General features: G+C 59.4%; 2 protein-coding genes across 4 annotated transcripts; one reads left to right on the top strand and one right to left on the bottom strand.

Moving 5' to 3' along the window:
• The first annotated feature begins 387 nt into the window (after window positions 1-387).
• Window positions 388-3,125, top strand: GNMT (glycine N-methyltransferase). 2 transcript variants are annotated; one of them, XM_004710769.3, is made up of 6 exons: window positions 388-593; window positions 1,550-1,677; window positions 2,105-2,221; window positions 2,335-2,477; window positions 2,567-2,688; window positions 2,771-3,125. In XM_004710769.3, the coding sequence occupies exons 1-6, from the start codon at window positions 388-390 to the stop codon at window positions 2,940-2,942; spliced, it is 888 nt and encodes a 295-aa protein (XP_004710826.1). In that variant the 3' UTR covers window positions 2,943-3,125. The 2 variants fall into 2 exon arrangements, with proteins under 2 accessions (XP_004710826.1, XP_045150805.1); XM_045294870.1 differs by having other exon boundaries at window positions 2,308-2,477.
• Window positions 3,126-3,263: 138 nt separating this feature from the next.
• PEX6 (peroxisomal biogenesis factor 6) lies at window positions 3,264-15,043 on the bottom strand. 2 transcript variants are annotated; one of them, XM_004710771.2, is made up of 17 exons: window positions 14,114-15,043; window positions 12,045-12,208; window positions 11,548-11,631; window positions 8,858-8,960; window positions 8,644-8,777; window positions 8,070-8,181; window positions 7,477-7,685; window positions 6,683-6,878; window positions 6,509-6,585; window positions 5,607-5,739; window positions 5,324-5,529; window positions 5,176-5,237; window positions 4,854-4,962; window positions 4,279-4,395; window positions 4,051-4,128; window positions 3,798-3,937; window positions 3,264-3,627 (listed from the first exon to the last, which is right to left on the bottom strand). In XM_004710771.2, exons 1-17 carry the CDS (start codon window positions 14,987-14,989, stop codon window positions 3,491-3,493), a joined length of 2,937 nt encoding a protein of 978 aa, XP_004710828.1. In that variant the 5' UTR covers window positions 14,990-15,043; the 3' UTR covers window positions 3,264-3,490. The 2 variants fall into 2 exon arrangements, with proteins under 2 accessions (XP_004710828.1, XP_045150804.1); XM_045294869.1 differs by having other exon boundaries at window positions 5,324-5,508.
• Between the last annotated feature and the right edge of the window lie 1,063 nt (window positions 15,044-16,106).

The following is a 16,106-nucleotide window of genomic DNA, read 5'->3' as shown; positions in this document are numbered from 1 at the left end:
CGTTTGTCCTGTCCTCTCTGTTTCTAGCCCCCCTGCGGCGGAATATTTCTTCTTCAGACTAATAGCTTCCTTGGGTGGGTGGGGGTGGGGGTTGACGGGTCCCATTCCCTCTGCCCGGGCGCTCAGGACTGACGAGCGCTCTGGACTTCCTTCACGTTCTCTGCAGCCTGCGTGCGGGTGCAGCGGCCATTCTCGTGGGTGCCCCTCTCCGGGACGCTCTGGCGTGCTGGCAGAGGGTCCTTCCCCACCGTGGGAGAGCGCAGGGCGGGCCGCGGGCCGCGGGCCCAGCAGGGGCGGCTCCCCGCACTCACCTGCCATTGGCGGGCCGGGGCGGCGGCCGCGCTATAAGTGGCGCGGGGGCCGGGCGCGCGGCGCGGGCGGCGCAGGATGGCGGACAGCGTGTACCGCACCCGCTCCCTGGGGGTGGCGGCCGAGGGGCTCCCGGACCAGTACGCCGACGGGGAGGCCGCGCGCGTGTGGCAGCTCTACATCGGGGACACCCGCAGCCGCACGGCCGAGTACAAGGCCTGGCTGCTCGGGCTGCTGCGCCAGCACGGCTGCCGGCGGGTGCTGGACGTGGCCTGCGGCACCGGGTGAGCCCCTTGGCTGGTCGGGGTGCGGGCCGGGCCGTCGGGGCAGCTCCGCCGCCCGCCCCAGCCGCGCGCGAGGAGGCGGGCAGGCGGCCGCCAGGGCCAGCTGGGTGCCTGCCTGGGCAGGACCGGGTGGGCAAGGCAGCAGGAGGCCGAGGGGAGGAGGGGGCGAGAAGGGAGGACGCGGCAAGGGAGGGCGCGGCGGGAGACCGCCCATGGAGGGCGCCAAGTTCGATCCTAACCCCAGCGCTCATCCCGGCGTGTTGGTTGGCCTTGGGCAATGTTAACAGTTAACGTTGGTTCAACTTCAGCCCGTGCCAAAAGCTGCGCCCTGAGTTTCCGACACGTTGTTTTTATCAATCGTTCTCCCCAAACCCCATGCGGTCGGTAGTGGTATCCCCCTTTTGAAACGGACCCAGCAAGCCTCGGAGAAGGTGGTGGAGAGGCCATGGCGACCATCTGGCCTGTGTGCCGTTACACTGCCTCTGGCCGGGAGTTAGTTAAGCTTCCTCAGGGCTGTTGGCCCTTGGCTATAGTGGGGGCACCACCTTCTAGCTCACAGGGTTGCTTATCCCATCCGGGGAGTGCCTGGATGTGAACACAACTCACTGCCCTCCAGTGGACTCGGGCTCAGAGTGGGTTTCTGAGACTGTAAATCATGGTGGGAGCAGAAAGCCTCCACTTTCTCCCTCAGAGCAGCTGGTGGGCTTGAACTGGGGACCTTGAGGTTGGCAGCCCCATGTGTAACTCCTTACACCAACAAGATCTGAATAGATCATTTAAAAAAAAAGGTGGCTACTCAGGTGATAAGCAGATGTGTGAGTCATTGAAGGCCTGGACACAGAACCACATTGGACTCTGCCCTGCTAGGAGGCAGAGGGGTCGGGTGGACACAGGGCCTCCTCCTCCTCTCAGGCCCCCTGACTGCCCCTTTCGGCTCTCCTCCCCGGCCCTGCCAGGGTGGACTCCATCATGCTGGTGGAGGAGGGCTTCAGCATGACCAGCGTGGACGCCAGTGACAAGATGCTCAAGTATGCGCTCAAAGAGCGCTGGGACCGGCGCCACGAGCCTGCCTTCGACAAGTGGGGTATGTTGGGCCAACCAGCCTTCCCTAGCTCAGTTCCCCCAGCCTGGCCACGGGGGACATGGCTCTCTCTGCCCCAGACTCCTTGAGTTAGTCTTTGGGTGAGATCCCACCCATCCACCCACCCAAGCCCTAGGACAGAACAGTCAGAGGAAGGACTTGTGTTGTTTTCCCTGATGGAGGGAGGCTGAGGCACTACGAGAGGGGTGAGGGGTCAGTGTCCTGCCCCTCCCCTGCACCTCTAAGCCCAGAGTCCTCCTCTCCCCTCCTCACCCTCCACTGTCTGTGATGTGCCTCTCCCCCTGGAGGAACGGGGAACCCTGTTTTGAAAAGGAAACTGAGGCAGGATGGCACTCGGTGGAGGTGGTGACGAGGTCTCAAGGGAATCTTCTTACTCCTCGGCCCCTCCTTCATCGTTTCTGCCTCCCAGTCATCGAAGAAGCCAACTGGGTGACTCTCGACAAAGATGTGCCCCAGCCGCCAGGGGGAGGCTTTGATGCAGTCATTTGCCTTGGGAACAGTTTTGCCCACTTGCCAGACTGCAAAGGTGAGAGCATGTGGGGTCTGGGACGTGGTCATTGTCCTGGGAGGGGGCACGGGGCAGGAGACGGGGCAGGAAGGCTGAGCAGACAGACCTCTCCGCCCCTGCCTGGAGCTCAGGGGACCAGAGCGAACACCGGTTGGCGCTGAAGAACATCGCGAGCATGGTGCGACCAGGGGGCCTGCTGGTCATCGACCACCGCAACTACGACCACATCCTCAGCACGGGCTGTGCGCCACCAGGGAAGAACATCTACTATAAGGTGAGGGCGCACCCACGGAGCTGTGAGCCTGGGCCCAGAGTGCGTGGGCTGCGGAGCTAACCTAGCCCGGCCTGCACTGTGGTCTGCAGAGTGACCTGACCAAGGACATCACGACGTCCGTGCTGACCGTCAACAACAAGGCCCACATGGTGACCCTGGACTACACGGTGCAAGTGCCCGGGGCAGGCGAGGACGGGGCTGCTGGCCTGAGGTAGCCATGTGGTTAGGCAGGCGTGTGTGGGGAGGGGTGCTGCCTGCTATCCCACCCCACGACCTCCTGGGTCCTTTTGCAGCAAGTTCCGGCTCTCCTACTACCCGCACTGCCTGACGTCCTTCACGGAGTTGCTTCGGGAAGCCTTTGGGGGCAAGTGCCAGCACAGCGTCCTGGGGGACTTCAAGCCTTACAAGCCAGGCCAGGCCACCGTTCCCTGCTACTTCATCCATGTGCTCAAGAGGACAGACTGAGGGCAGCGCAGCTTCCAGGCCGCTGCCCAGGTGCTGCTGGGTTGGCCGCAGATGCGGGCACCCACCAGCTCTGCGGATACTGGGGAGTGAGGAGGGGCCGACTGCAGCTGCGGGCAGCGGTCTGGCTTCAGGCTGTTGGAAAGCTGACACAATAGAGTCTGTGCCTTTTCGGCCCCATGGCCAGCCTTGTGTTTTGTGCTTCTGTGGGAAAGATGGGGCTCCCCTGTACCCACCCCAGCCTGCCCCTAGGGTGTACTCCTCCCACCCTTGGCTCTGCGCCACGCGAGCTTTCAACAAACGGCACCAGCAGAGGGCAGCATGTACTTGGTTTTCAGCCACTTTATTTTCTGGCTAATCCCCCAAACCCGGGCCTGGGCCCGGCTCCCTGAGCAGCTGGCTTGGAAGAAGGGACAGGCCTGAGGCCTAGGGGGACCTGCCTTCAGGTGGGTGGGCAGCAGCCTGAGGAAGAGTCCCTTCCTCCTTTGCAGGTCTGTGAGGGAAACCGAGGCGCCCCTAGCCACGTGGGTGGGAGCCAGGATGCAGGCACCCTAGCAGGCAGCAAACTTGCGCTGGATACGCTTGTACCTGAGCAGCTCCTGCTCGCTGACAGAGGGCTGCAGCCCTGCAGCGGCCTGCAGCAGGTCCTCCATGGTGAGCTGCAGGCCGGGGCTCCCCGGCTCCCGCCCTGGGGAGTGACAGGAGCGAGTCAGGGCCAGGGTCCCTATTCCAGCTGAGGGACAGGTCTGTGTGTGCGTAGGCAGGGAGAGTCCTGGGGGAACGCCCTCCCTGACCAGCACCTCTCTGTTGTCAATAGTCCCGGGCCTCGACCCAGGTGACTTCTGCCGAGGGGCTCACCTTCCTCCAGGTCACGAACCCTGCGTTTGAGGGCAGCAGTCATGGCGTCAGAGCAGAGGGAGTAGAGGTCGGCGCCTGTCAGCTGGGGTGGGCAGCGGTCCAGCACGCTCACTAGGCTCACAGCGGGCTCCAGCTGGAACCTGGGGGCAGGGGACCAGGAGGGCGCCATGATACAGGACATAGCCCTTTCTCTCTCAGAAGTCATGGCTGGCCCACTGGCCAGCCCTTGGGGAGGCTCTCTCATGGGGCATACTTGCGTGTGATGGCGCTCAGGACCCGCAGCTGGGAGGCCCGGTCCTCGCTCACCCCCACAAACACCAGTTTGTCAAACCTTTCAGGAGAGCAGAAGGGACGGTCACTGCCTCCTCCCCCAGGGGGCCAGGGGCGTCAGTGCCAACTGAGCCCAGCCAAGAGGGTGGGGAAAGTATAGTGTGGGGGCCCAGGGGCGGGCCCGTGTAAGGGAGAGGTGTGAGGTGCCCACCTGCCAGGCCGCAGCAGGGCAAGGTCCAAGAGGTCTGGCCTGTTGGTGGCCCCAATCACAAACACGTCCTGAGTGCTGTGAAGCCCGTCCAGCTCAGCCAGGAGCTGGGACACCACCCTGGACAGGAGGAAGAGAAGCCTGGAGAGCCTTGGTCCACTCCCAGGCTGTCCCTCTGTGTGCCTCTCCTTGCTGGGCTCCTCAGCAGTGCTCTCTGTTCAGCCACGCTCTGTGCCTCCCACACCCCAGCCACCTCCACTGCCCCACTTATAGCCTCCACTACACCATCTGAAAGGAGCCCCCCACCCCAGTAGCGCTGCCAGATGAGTGTCGGACTGCTAACCCACAGGTTGGTGGCTCAAACCACCAGCTGCTCAGGGCGAGTTCCAGCTTTGGAAACCGTACATAGGGTCACCGTGAGACAACCCACTCAGAGACAGTGGGTTTGCTCTTGAACACTGAGAGCTGGAAGGGCGAGAACTTGTAGCGGGTGGCTCAGGGATGGGGGCTCGGGTCAACTGCAATATCCCTCTCCCGCCCACTCAAGATCCCGGACTCCACTCCTACTCGGACCCCACCTGTCCATCACTCCTCCAGAATCTCCACTTCGCCCCCGGCTTGGGGCCAGCGAGTCCAGCTCATCAAAGAAGATAACGCAGGGGGCTGCGGCTCTGGCCCTAGCGAACACTGAGCAGGGACAGAGGGAGCTCAGAGGGGCAGGGCAGAGGAGGAAGGGAGCCGAACTGTGACTGTTCATGGTCAGCACTCTGGGTTAGGCCTCCTTGACCAGGAATCCGACCCGTGGAAAGGAGGCCCAGAGCCACCAAGAGCAGCCTGGGCTCGGGGAGGTGGCGGGCTTGAGAAGGCAGGAGGGCCGCCCCCCGCTGCGTGCGTGCTCACCTTCCCGCACATTCTCCTCGCTCTGGCCCACGTACATGTTGATCAGCTCTGGCCCCTTCACACTGCACAAAGTGCCACGAGAGGCGGTGAGGGGGGAGGCTTGCCCCAGCCCCAGCCCCTGCCCCAGCCCTTCCAGCCCCTCAGCCACCTGAGGAAGGTGAGACTGCACTCCGTGGCCACAGCCTTGGCCAGCAGGGTCTTGCCGGTGCCGGGGGGCCCATAGAGCAGGAGGCCCGAGCGCCGGAGGCCCAGGCTCAGTAGCTCCGGGTGCTCCAGGGGCAGCTGGATGGTCTCCAGAATCTCCCTCTTCGCCTCCTGCAGCCCCCCCACATCCTGCCAGGACACAGAGGGGATCTAGGAGGCGAGGAGCGTGGTTGGGGATTGCCTGGCAGGGATGCTCCTGCCCCACCTCGATGGGCCCCAGTCTCTACCTTGGGGGCGCCCACGGCTTGGGAGTGTGCTTCCTGCAGCTGCTCTAGTGCCTGCCGGAAGTCCTCCGCCAGGAGGGGGAAGCCAGCCGCACACAGGTCACCCTCATCTTCCTCGCTCCAGCCACCGGCCAGCCTGCGGGGAGAAACCCAGGAGGCCCTCTGGAGGCCCTTGCCAGGCCTACACCCTCCTCCTTCCTCCTCTGCCCGGGCCCCTGGGTCCTCCTCTCTTCCCCTCTTGACCCCAAGCCTCCTCACTGTGGGGAGAAGTCAGACACTTGCTGCCAGACTGCTGTCTCATCCCACAGCAGGGCTGGGCCTGCTCCCTGCTGCTGGAGACAATGGCCTACTTCTCTCTGAAGCTTGGGACCATTAGCTTGGTTCCTCTAGGTGGGGTTTGCACCCTACTGATAAGGGTTCCTATGGAGACCCAGAGACCACCCCCTAGACCACCCTCTCATTGCTGTGTAGCCTATAGTGCAACCCTTCCCTGTGACGTATGTCTCTACCTGTAATTAGTGGGCTGGCTTGCCCCCAGAAGGTATATAGGTGTGAGCCAGCACTATAGATCTCTCTCTGACTCACTCTGACCCTGAGCTCCTTGCCGCTCTCTCCCTGGTCACTCCCCTCTCCCTTGTTCCCTTTCCCTCCTTCCCTTCCCCCTCTCTCCACGTGGACCACCAAGCTGGGCTGAGGTGAGCAACGTTGCTATGTATCATGCCTGACTGTATTATTGTATTATCTCTCATGCTCTCGATGACTTTAATATAATACTTATATATCTCAACCGTACAATTGTGCATTACTGAACCCAGTAGTAGTATTACTGAACCAGTGAGTTCTAGTACCAGGTGGGGCTGGCACCTCACCCCCCAGAGACAATTTTATTTAATACTACACCTCACCCCGAGTTCTTGATCCTGGCACAGGCTGCACGGCTGCTGTGGGTCAGGAGGGCATAGAGGTCCCCCACCACGAAGCCCTAGGACACCAGAGGAAAGGACAGATGGGCAGGGGCTGGTAGGTGAGAATCTCTGGGGAAGGAGGAAGGTGGACCCCAGTATCCTCCCACTACTCACAGCACATCGCCGTGCCAGCTGGGCCAAGTTCACCTCCTGGCCCAGGGGGAGGTGGGCAGTGAGGGCCTGCAGGACGTGGAGCCGCTGGACCTCGGACAGCACGGGCACCTCCAGCTCCTGAGGAAATGCTGTCTGCACATCAGCAGGCAGGTCCTGGGCCCGGCTGGTGGTGGCCACCACCAGCAGGGGAGGGCAGCTGCAGGGAAGGAAAGTGGGCACTGACGGCGCAGTGGGCAGCTCCCTCCTGAGCACTGCCCTGTCCTGAGGTTGGTACAGACGGCAGGCAAGCAGAGGTGGACACTGGGACAGGATTGGGACAAACAGCCCAGAGGGTCCTGAGGAGGGTCCTGGAGGCACCTTGACCAGGGAACCTGCCCCCACCCTCAACGTTTTTTTATGTTTGTTTGTTAAGCTAGTGCTTGCCAAGGAGCCCTGGTAGCTGTCTACTGGTTACACGTTGGGCTGCGATCTGAAAGATCAGCAGTTCAGAACTACCAGCCACTCCGTGAGAGAAAGACGAGGCTTCATACTCCCGTAAATGTTGAGTCTCGGAAACTCCTAAGGGCAGTTCTACCCTGTTCTATAGAGTCGCTGTGCCTCAGCAGGGGCTGGATGGCAGTGAGGGAGGGTTTCCCAGGACGCCCCAAAGCCTTCAGTTCAGTGTGGGACGAAGGGCAGGCAAGTGGGCAGAGATGCTGAGAAGCTGCTGCGGGAGGGGTTGTGGGAAAGAGAGAACTCAAGGCTGGAGAGAAGGCAGAGCAGGGCCCCCCTGCAGGCAGGCTGGCTCCGAGTACCTGGCCAGGGGGTCCTCGTCGAGCAGGAGATGGCGCAGTGTCCCCACCACGCGGGCGTCCTCACCTAGCCCCTCACGGTCCCGGCCCAGAAGGTCCACAGCCGTCAGGAGCAGGACTGCGGGCCGGCAGCGTCGGGCCCGAGAGAAGGTGGCCTGCAGCCTGGTCTCCACAGCCCCACTGCTGTCTGCACAGAGGCTGGAGCAGGGCACCTGGGAGGGAACCCACGGGCCTGTGAGCACATGAGCAAGGGCAGGTGGCGGGACCGGGATGGGGACAGGGGTGGGGGGAGAATGCATCTGAAGACTCGGGCTATTTTTTGAAGGCCAGGAGTTAAGTTAGGAGAGGGTGACACTGGCCAAGTCCCACCCCTACATCCCAGAGACCCTAGTGCTATTCCCTGGATTCCTGAATTGCCAGGAAGCATCTTTCCCCTTGAAAGCACTTCTGCGTAGCTGAGCATCCTGGGAATATGCCTGACCCATGGGGCTAAGGAGTTAGGGCCTGGCTCATGGAGAGGGATGGATGGACAGACGGAAAAAGGGAGAGCATCTGCCAGGGGGAAGGAGTCGGCTCTGCTCCCCCGGTACCCTCACCTTCAGCAGGTGGAGGCCCAGGCGGCTACAGGCGGCAGCGACTGCGGTGCTCTTCCCGCTGGCTGGGGGACCCTTCAGGAGGACACTGCTACTTCCTGTTAGCAGGGCACCCCTGCAACCAGGGGACACCCGTCTCCACCACCAGCCAGGACGTTAGTGCCCCAATTCCATGGGGACCCTGGGAGCTAGCAGGCAAACCCTGTTGGCTCCCCCTCGGCAGCCCTTGCCCAGCCACGACCACTTCCACACAGGGAGGGGCTCCTGCAGGGGGGCAGGAGGCTGATGCAGCAGCCAGCGCAGAACTCCCGCGCCCCTCCCCGTGCCTTTAGGAAGCCTTGGCTGCGATGGCAGTCTCGATTGCATGGAGAGAAAATTGAGGGGAGGGGGTGTGTCTGTCTTTACACTTGGACCAATAATGTCGGGACACGGGTTGGCTGCCCGGGCACTCCAGTTTGAGGGGGGCCCTCCCTACTCCACTCTGGCCAGAAGCACTGGGAAACACGGGTCTGTGCGATGCCACCTCTGGGGATGCCGGCGCAGGCTTGCCTCACCTTGGGGCTGCGGCCTCACTCACCCTGGCTGGAGGCGAGGCTTCAGGGCGGCGCAGAGCTCAGCCACCAGGGCCTCCAGGCCTGGGGGGGACAAGCTGCTCCAGGGAGGGTTTTCTCCTGAAGGCAGCCCTGGCACTGTGCTCAGGGTGGTGCCCACCTGTGACAGGCGGGAGGAAGCTTAGAAGGAAAGATGCTTCTAGCACCTTCCCCGTGTACTCCTATCCCAAGGGGTCTCACCAGGTACAAGGAGGTATGGGTGGTGTCAGCCAAGTAGGCACTGGCTGGCTCTTCCGGGGCATCTCCAATGGTCTTCTTCACCTTAAAGAACAGCTCCCGCCACCTGCAGGAAAGAGGCCCAGTGGACCCTCTGTCCTGTGTTCCCACCTCCTGGAATCAAGGCAGTTGTCTCAAACAGGGAGCTCTGACGGTGGGGCTACACTCAGAAACACCACACATGAAGGTGCACACACACGCTGAGGGGCAGAGCTCTGCCTGCCCTTCAGCACCCTCCACCAGAGGGCCCTGGGAGCAGGGCTTCTGGACGAGCGGCCACCCACCCACTCCCACGGGAGAGAGCCCTGCCACACACATGGCCATTTGATCACTTCCACCGGCTGCAGAATTGTTCTCCTGCTCCCACACCGCCCCCCCACCCCAGAAGGCCCAACGTCAGAAGGCAAAGCTTCCTTGTATCTGATCATCCACAAAACCTAACAGCACACAGCTACCTACTGACGACAGCTAATGACGGATCGTTCTGTCTGGGCCGCACACTAAAGTTACCTGTGAAGCTTTTCCAAATCAACATTTCTCACACAGTGCAGGATTTTATCCAAATGGCATCCCCGGGGTGAGCCAACCCGTCCACGAACGCAGTCATGGGTGCGGGGGCTGTGGGCAGTGGGGAGCAGCTGCCAGTGGGCTTGTCGGGAAATGAGGTGCCTTTAGAATTTAGACCGCGGACGGTTGCAGTCTTGTGAATGTGGGAAAGCCCATCAAATCGCACGCTTTTATGGGATGAACTCGATGGTATGTTACCTCTACCTTGACGTTCCTTTTTCCTTAAAGGGACGTCTCTTTAGGAGAGGGCGAATGGGCACAGGAGACGCAGGGAGGAAGTAGGCTACTTTACTCTTTCATTGTGGGGACTGCAATCGGTGAGGTGAGAAGAAATGTGTGTGGGTTACTGAACGGAAAACAGATCTGCTCTTTAAATCTTGACCCAATTCACAATGTTTAAAAAGATAAAATTACCTATTAGAAATATAAAAAGGGCATTTTCCTTTGGGAAAAAAAAAAAATCGAGCTACTTCATGGGCCCCAGCCTCATTCTGATCCTGCCTCAGCAGATCGGAGGCAGAGGCTAGAACCTCTCTGGACTCTCTCTCTCTCTGTCTTCCAACCTGGCCGGCCCTGCTCTTCTCAGGTCGCCCCAGGGAAGGAGCCGGAGGCGGCAGCAACTCTGTGGGGCTGGCAGAGGCCCAAACCAGAATTGGCTGGGAAGGGCTGTGTTTCCTTCACAGGGCACAGGGTGGGCAGTCGATAGGGTCCCTTCTGAAAGCTGGCTCCTAAGTTTGATGGCTAAGCACCAACCTGACATCTTCCGCCGGGCCTCGGTTGTGAACGTGAGGTACCATGGAGCGCTAAGTGGGGCCACAGGGGGCCCTGCATCTAGGCACCCCAGTCCTGAGATGGGGAGACTGGGTCTTGGCCAGAGGATGAGAAAACCAAGTTGTGAATGTTGCCTGAGGCTCACACAGGGGCTCCGACAGGGCCTCTCTTGGCAGAGGACCCATGTGGGCAAAGCCCCAGTCCTTGGTCAGGAAGGCTCATGTGGCCAAGTCCCAGCAGGTGGGCCCAGTCCCACCTCACTTGAGCTTCCCCTGAAAGCTGGGTTACTGTGTCCCCTCTCCGAGTAAATTGCTATAGAGACTCAGTCCAGACTAGAGGGGCTGGTTAGCTATAAACCCAAAGCCAAACCAAACCCATGGACAACAAGTCACTTCTGACTCATAGGGATCCTACACAGGGTTTCTGAGACTTTAAATCTTTATCAGAGCAGATAGCTGCATCTTTCTCCCACAGTGCCTGGTGGGTTTGGCCCACATAACTTGTCCACAGCTTATGCACCCTGGTTAGGATATACCCCCTTTGCCTAAGGGCCAAGGCAGTCCCTTCATTCTTTGCCTCCCCACTTTACAGGGGACCCCTGTGGTCAGAGTCACCCCAGCAGGATCCCTGGTTTGGGTCCTTGGCTTGGTTATGTTCTCCCCCATTCTCCGCTGGGGATAAGGGAAGAGAGAAGCCTTTTCAGGGACAGCAGCCTCTTTGGCAGGTAGGACGACAGAGCAGCCTATTGCTCCATCAATTAAGAGGTCTCCTTAAATGGTCTGAGCCCTGGCAGGAACACTTACTGTGGCTGCGATTGATCAGAAAGGAGGGGATCATATCGTGGTCTTGGTCCGGTTGGCAAACTTTTGAGACAAAGAGCCAGTCCTGTCCCTCACAACAATTTCAAAATTACTCAAGAGCCATACATATATTTGTACAAAGAAATGAACTCACCATTATCTGAATCCTACCCTAAAACATGTCAGTTTTCCTTCAGAGCCACATGTGTGTGCCGATCCAGCCGCACATGGCTCTTGCGTGGCACAGTTAGCCAGCCTTTACGCTGGGTCATTTGGCATCAAGCTTCACTTTAGCTGGGCGCCCCGGGCAACAACCAGCACTTCCCGGTCAGCATGTGGTGGACCTTGTTTCAGGCATGTGACTGGTTTGAGACTCTGAAGACAGCACGCGCCTTCCCCCCCTGACAAAACGGACACAACCACCAGGCAAGTTCATCTGCACAACCACTGTACACAACTCCGAGGCACCCAGACAAGGGCTGCAGGGTGAGGGCCGGATGGGAGTAAGCTGCGTACCTGGGCAGTTTCTCTGGGCTTCCTTCCAGGACCTCCACGTGTCCAGCTGTTGCCACACACAGAACACCCCCTTCCTGGACTACCCTGCAACACAGCAGCAGCCCTAGTCAGCTGACACAGCCCCTCCCTTGGGGGAGGCCCTCCCTCCCCCCAAGCCCACCTACAGCCTGCCCGCTACTTCTTAGGGGCTTCCTCCCGCCCTGAAATCTCCAGAGAACAAGTCAGGCCTAGAATGAGCTGGAGGAAATGACTAAGGGGCTAGAAAGGAAGATCAAAACCAGAATCTCAGCTCCTTGGGGGATCCACTTGGATCTTAAGCTTAGACTGTCCAAATTCATTAACCAGAGTCCTAGTGTCTGACAGCCCACCAAGAGGCTCCCAGGCACGCTTCCTAAAATATGGCTTCATCAGAAGTTCTATGGACTGGGATCTAAGGCATGGGACAGGAGAGCGATGAGGGTGGGAGGCAGTCCTCCTGAAGCGGGGAGGCAGCTAACCTAGGTGTCTCAAAGTGCCGATAGAGGACACGGTCATAATTCCCATCCGTGCAGTAGTGGGGAGAAGACACAATTTCGATGTGTAGTTCTTTGGCAAACGGAGGTGCAGGCAGCACTGAGCAACTTCCTTTACCTTCAGGGGTGCGGGAGCCATCCAAGTACCTCTGGTGGAGAGACAACCACCTTATTACAGCATCCCCAAGAGTCCAGCTCTGCTCTGGCTCGTCAGAGCCAGTGTGTCTCCTCCAGCCCTCATTCGCCCGCCACAGGGGGCAGCCGAGCTCCCCCAGAATGCAATCCCATGGCATAGAAACGTCTCCCTCCAGTGAGCAGCTCATGTTCTGATGCGGGCTCCAAAATGTGGCACCCCCCTCACCTCCCACCCCAAAAGATGAGCCGTTTGTGAAGATCTTTAAGTTGACCCAGGGCCAGTGAAATAGGAGAGCCATTTAATTCTCACAAGTCCTTGCATGACACCAGGCAGCCACTGGGATCCGCATGAAGTGGGACCTATCTGAATTCAGGATCTCCCCAAAGCTGCATAGGCTGGCTCAGCTGACAGAGCTTGTCTAACTACTCCAGAAGTTTTCCCTCAGCTCAAAGGAAACATCCCCCCTGCTCCACGCCTGTGCATCTTCTCTCCCTCACAGCGTGTGTCCACTACAAGGCATTGTCTGGCAGAACCTCCGCCATCATGGGACCGGGCTAGGGGCATGACTAAAGCAATCAAAGCATTGAAGTTTAGATTTTATTTCGGTTTAACTTTCTTCTGAACAGCTGCAAATGGCCTGCTGGCAGCGCAGTCCTGAACGGGGCGTACAGATGCATAATCATACCTTAGTCGAAGGTTGCCCCCCCAAATACGTGGAACTGCTGTCAAGTAGGTTCTTTCACAACAGACACTAGAATTTGTTCATGTATGAAATGCCCAAATGAAATGCCAGGCACCAAAGGGGAGAGCCCTTCTATTCAAGGAATTCCCAGTGCATAACCTGGGGATGGGCCCTATGACAGCATTTTAACCAGGCGCAGAACAAAACAAATCCCCGAGAAAGTTACAAAATGCTACAGGAGGCGGAAAAGCCTCTTCAGAGCATGGTGGAGAGGAAGTGCAAGATTTTTTAAAGAAGGAAGCCGGCACTTAGATGGGCCTGGACAGCAAGGATTTTCATAGAGTCGGTTATAACAGCGGTTCTCATCCTTCCTAATGCCTTGACCCTTTAATACAGTTCCTCATGTGGTGGTGACCCCCAACCATAAAACTATTTTCATAACTGTCATTTTGCTACTGTTATGAATCGGACGACCCCTGTGAATGGGTCGTTCCACCCCCAAAGGGGTCTCGACCCACAGGTTGAGAATCGCTGGGTTAGAAGAGGAATTTCAAGGCAGGGTAAACATGAGTGAAGGCACCGCGATTTCTCCTCTTCTGCATACTACCTGGCACCACAGTGAGTGGCTCTGGACACTGCTGAGTGGACATCCACTTTTTGGCCACTCATATGCTAGAACAGAACTGGCCATGGGGTTTTCTAAAGAGCCGATGGCCGGGTCTTTGTCTCGAGGAGGAGCCACCAGGTGGGTCTGAATTGGCAATCTTTTGATTGGCACCTGGGTGCTTAACTGCCGTGCCCATTCACATCAAGGACATCCCAGTGATTTGGCAAACTGGTTTGATAGGAATCGTTTCATATTCCTGCCAGGCAGTCTGATGGTGAAATCTCACCTTCCACCTGCACAGATGAACTCCCTGCCCACAGCCCACCACACGATGGAGGTCTGCACTGATGACGAAGGCATTAGGCTACCATCCGTTAAGTGAAAAGCCCAAGGATCCTAAGGAGTAAGGGACATAAATCCAGTAGCTCCATCGATTCACTCACTCTCATCGAGCGGATTCCGACTCCTAGCGATGCTATAGGGCAGGGGAGAACTCGCCTGTGGGTTTCCCAAATAGTAACTGTTTATGGGTGTAGGAAGCCTGCTCATTTTCCCTCCCTTCAGTAAAGATGGGGGTGGGTAGGGGAATGGTCAAAGGAAACATGCCTGACCCGGGTGCTGTATCCTACCTGAATTCTGAGCTCGCCCACTTCCAGAGGGTCACAGCCGAGATTAAAAGCTAGGGTGGCGGGCACAAGGGCCAGTCCGTCAGCGAGGGTCTCTCCCAGCTGCCCGGACCCAGGCCCCAGCCTCTCGAAGAGGTTCCAGCGAGGTTCTACGACCTGCACTGTGGCCAAGTGCGGTTTGGAAGTCGTCTCTCCGGTCCGAGACACCCACACCCATTCGCCCTGGAAGAGGCCCAGGCCTCGGAGGCATGTCCTGCTCACCCGCAGTGAATCTCCACTCCCTCCCAGAATCCCCCGGAGTTGCCGGACCTTGGCCGGAGCCGCGAAGGAGGACACCACGGGCGGGGGTCGGGGCCGGCTGCTGTCTCCAGTCTCCAGGCCCAGTTTGGTCCCCCCGCGGAGCTCGGTCACTGCCAGCCGAGTCCCGGGGCCCAGTAACCCTTGCAAGGCCGGCCGCGTCTCCAGCACCCGCGGTCCCGGGGCTGGCAAGGCTTCTCCGCGCCTCACTAGCAGCGGCCCGACCCGCGGCCCGAGGCCCGGCCCAGACGAGGTGCCGAGCAGCGCCCAGCCTAGCGCCGGGGGGCGCCGCACTGGCCGCGCCCGCACCCAGGCCCCCGAGTCCAGCGCCAAGAGCCGCAGCAGCGCTCGGCTAACCAGCAGCGGCGGAGGCCCGGGGCCCTGCTCCTCGGTGCCCGCTGCCGGCCCCTCCTGGGCGGCCACTAGCAAGGCCGGCCCGGCGGGGCTCTCCCCGGCAGGCCGCAGGGCCAGCACCAGGCCCGGCCCCGCGGCGGGCCACGGGCCCCCGGGCGGCAGCAGCACTGCCAACGGGGGCATCTCCGTCGGGAAGGGCTCCAGGACCCTCAGGACAGCCAAGGCCATAGTGACAGGAGACCGAGGAAGAAGAAGGTGGAGGAGCGCGGCTTCCGGCGCCGGCGAGAGGGCACTAGGAGCGGTGAGAGCGTCGTTTCCGCTTCCGCCGGGGGCGGGGTGGGGAGGTGGGCGGAGCTTCGGGTGCGGCCACCGAGAGGCCGGAGCTGCGCTCGGGCTGGACCCTGAAGGTGCTTCCTTGGCTGTAAACTCTGCGGCTGCGTAGCACGTACGCATGCGCCCTTTGACCCTGTGCTTAGCGGCCTCTTGCAGGGAAGGACCGTTCGCCCTACTCTGTCTTATTGAACAGTTGATTGCCTACCCACTGCGACCCCGGAACGACCCCACCCGGGGCTGGGAGTTGTGGGTGGAGTGTTTAGGAACGAATCCAGTCCTCCCCCTTGTGGAACTGTAGGCAATGAGGTTTCCGGTTGTGAGGGTGGTAGCAGGAGGGAGTCTAGGATTATAAAAACTGTTTTAGACTTGCTTGTGGAGAAGTAGTGGCTGCTGGCTGGGTTACGCCATGTGATTCACGTAGCCCTGGAGCGCTTGGTGCTGCCACACCTGTTCCGACACATCCCACACAAAGCCCGGTTCCAGCACTTCTTGCCTTGTGCGTTGTCCTGGTCGTTCGTTCGACATCCACCAAACCGGGAGAGAAGACAAAGCATCTTCCTTCTGTCATCTCCCCAAATCCGGTGGCCCTCTTCCTCCTCCTCCTTGCCCTCCAGAGACCCATAGGTGGGAGGGATGGAGATTTCTGGTATTAAGAGCCCGGAGACAACAGCCTACTCACCACCTGCGCTGTTTACCTGGATTCCATCTTGGCCTCTACCTGCAACGGCTCTGTACAAGACACTCATACCTGGGTAGGCCACACATTTCCAAGCATTAATACTATATTTGCGCTTAAAGATGATGGGCTGGATGGTGGTGATCTACTTTCTGGGCCTTGCATTCTCCTCTAGCTAAATCCTCACTCTCTCCTTCACAGTCGAGGAGTGCCTTCTACTGCATACATGATGCATTCTTGCTAATATTTTTGAAAATCAAGTATCTGGAAATTGAATACTAGATTTACATGTTGTGAGAGCTTTCTACCCCCAGCAAGACCAGAAAATATGTTGTA

Source organism: Echinops telfairi, unplaced genomic scaffold (genome assembly GCF_000313985.2).
Source record: "Echinops telfairi isolate 266 unplaced genomic scaffold, ASM31398v2 ScPeMD7_3533;HRSCAF=4204_1, whole genome shotgun sequence".
Taxonomy (NCBI): Eukaryota; Metazoa; Chordata; class Mammalia; order Afrosoricida; family Tenrecidae; genus Echinops; species Echinops telfairi.
The sequence above is the reverse complement of the archived record's forward strand: the minus strand, read 5'-3'. Positions and strand labels throughout refer to the sequence as shown.

What these genes read in the sequence shown, in the direction of transcription:
- GNMT (XM_045294870.1), top strand. Translation starts at nt 388, where the DNA reads ATGGCGGACAGCGTGTACCGCACCCGCTCCCTGGGGGTGGCGGCCGAG. An exon ending in GACGTGGCCTGCGGCACCGG is followed by an intron (nt 594 to 1,549) that starts GTGAGCCCCTTG and finishes CGGCCCTGCCAG; the next exon opens with GGTGGACTCCATCATGCTGG. An exon ending in CCACTTGCCAGACTGCAAAG is followed by an intron (nt 2,222 to 2,307) that starts GTGAGAGCATGT and finishes CTGAGCAGACAG; the next exon opens with ACCTCTCCGCCCCTGCCTGG.
- PEX6 (XM_004710771.2), bottom strand. Translation starts at nt 14,989, where the DNA reads ATGGCCTTGGCTGTCCTGAGGGTCCTGGAGCCCTTCCCGACGGAGATG. An exon ending in CGGCACTTTGAGACACCTAG is followed by an intron (nt 11,632 to 12,044) that starts GTTAGCTGCCTC and finishes GCTGTGTTGCAG; the next exon opens with GGTAGTCCAGGAAGGGGGTG. An exon ending in AGCCCAGAGAAACTGCCCAG is followed by an intron (nt 8,961 to 11,547) that starts GTACGCAGCTTA and finishes TCTTTCCTGCAG; the next exon opens with GTGGCGGGAGCTGTTCTTTA.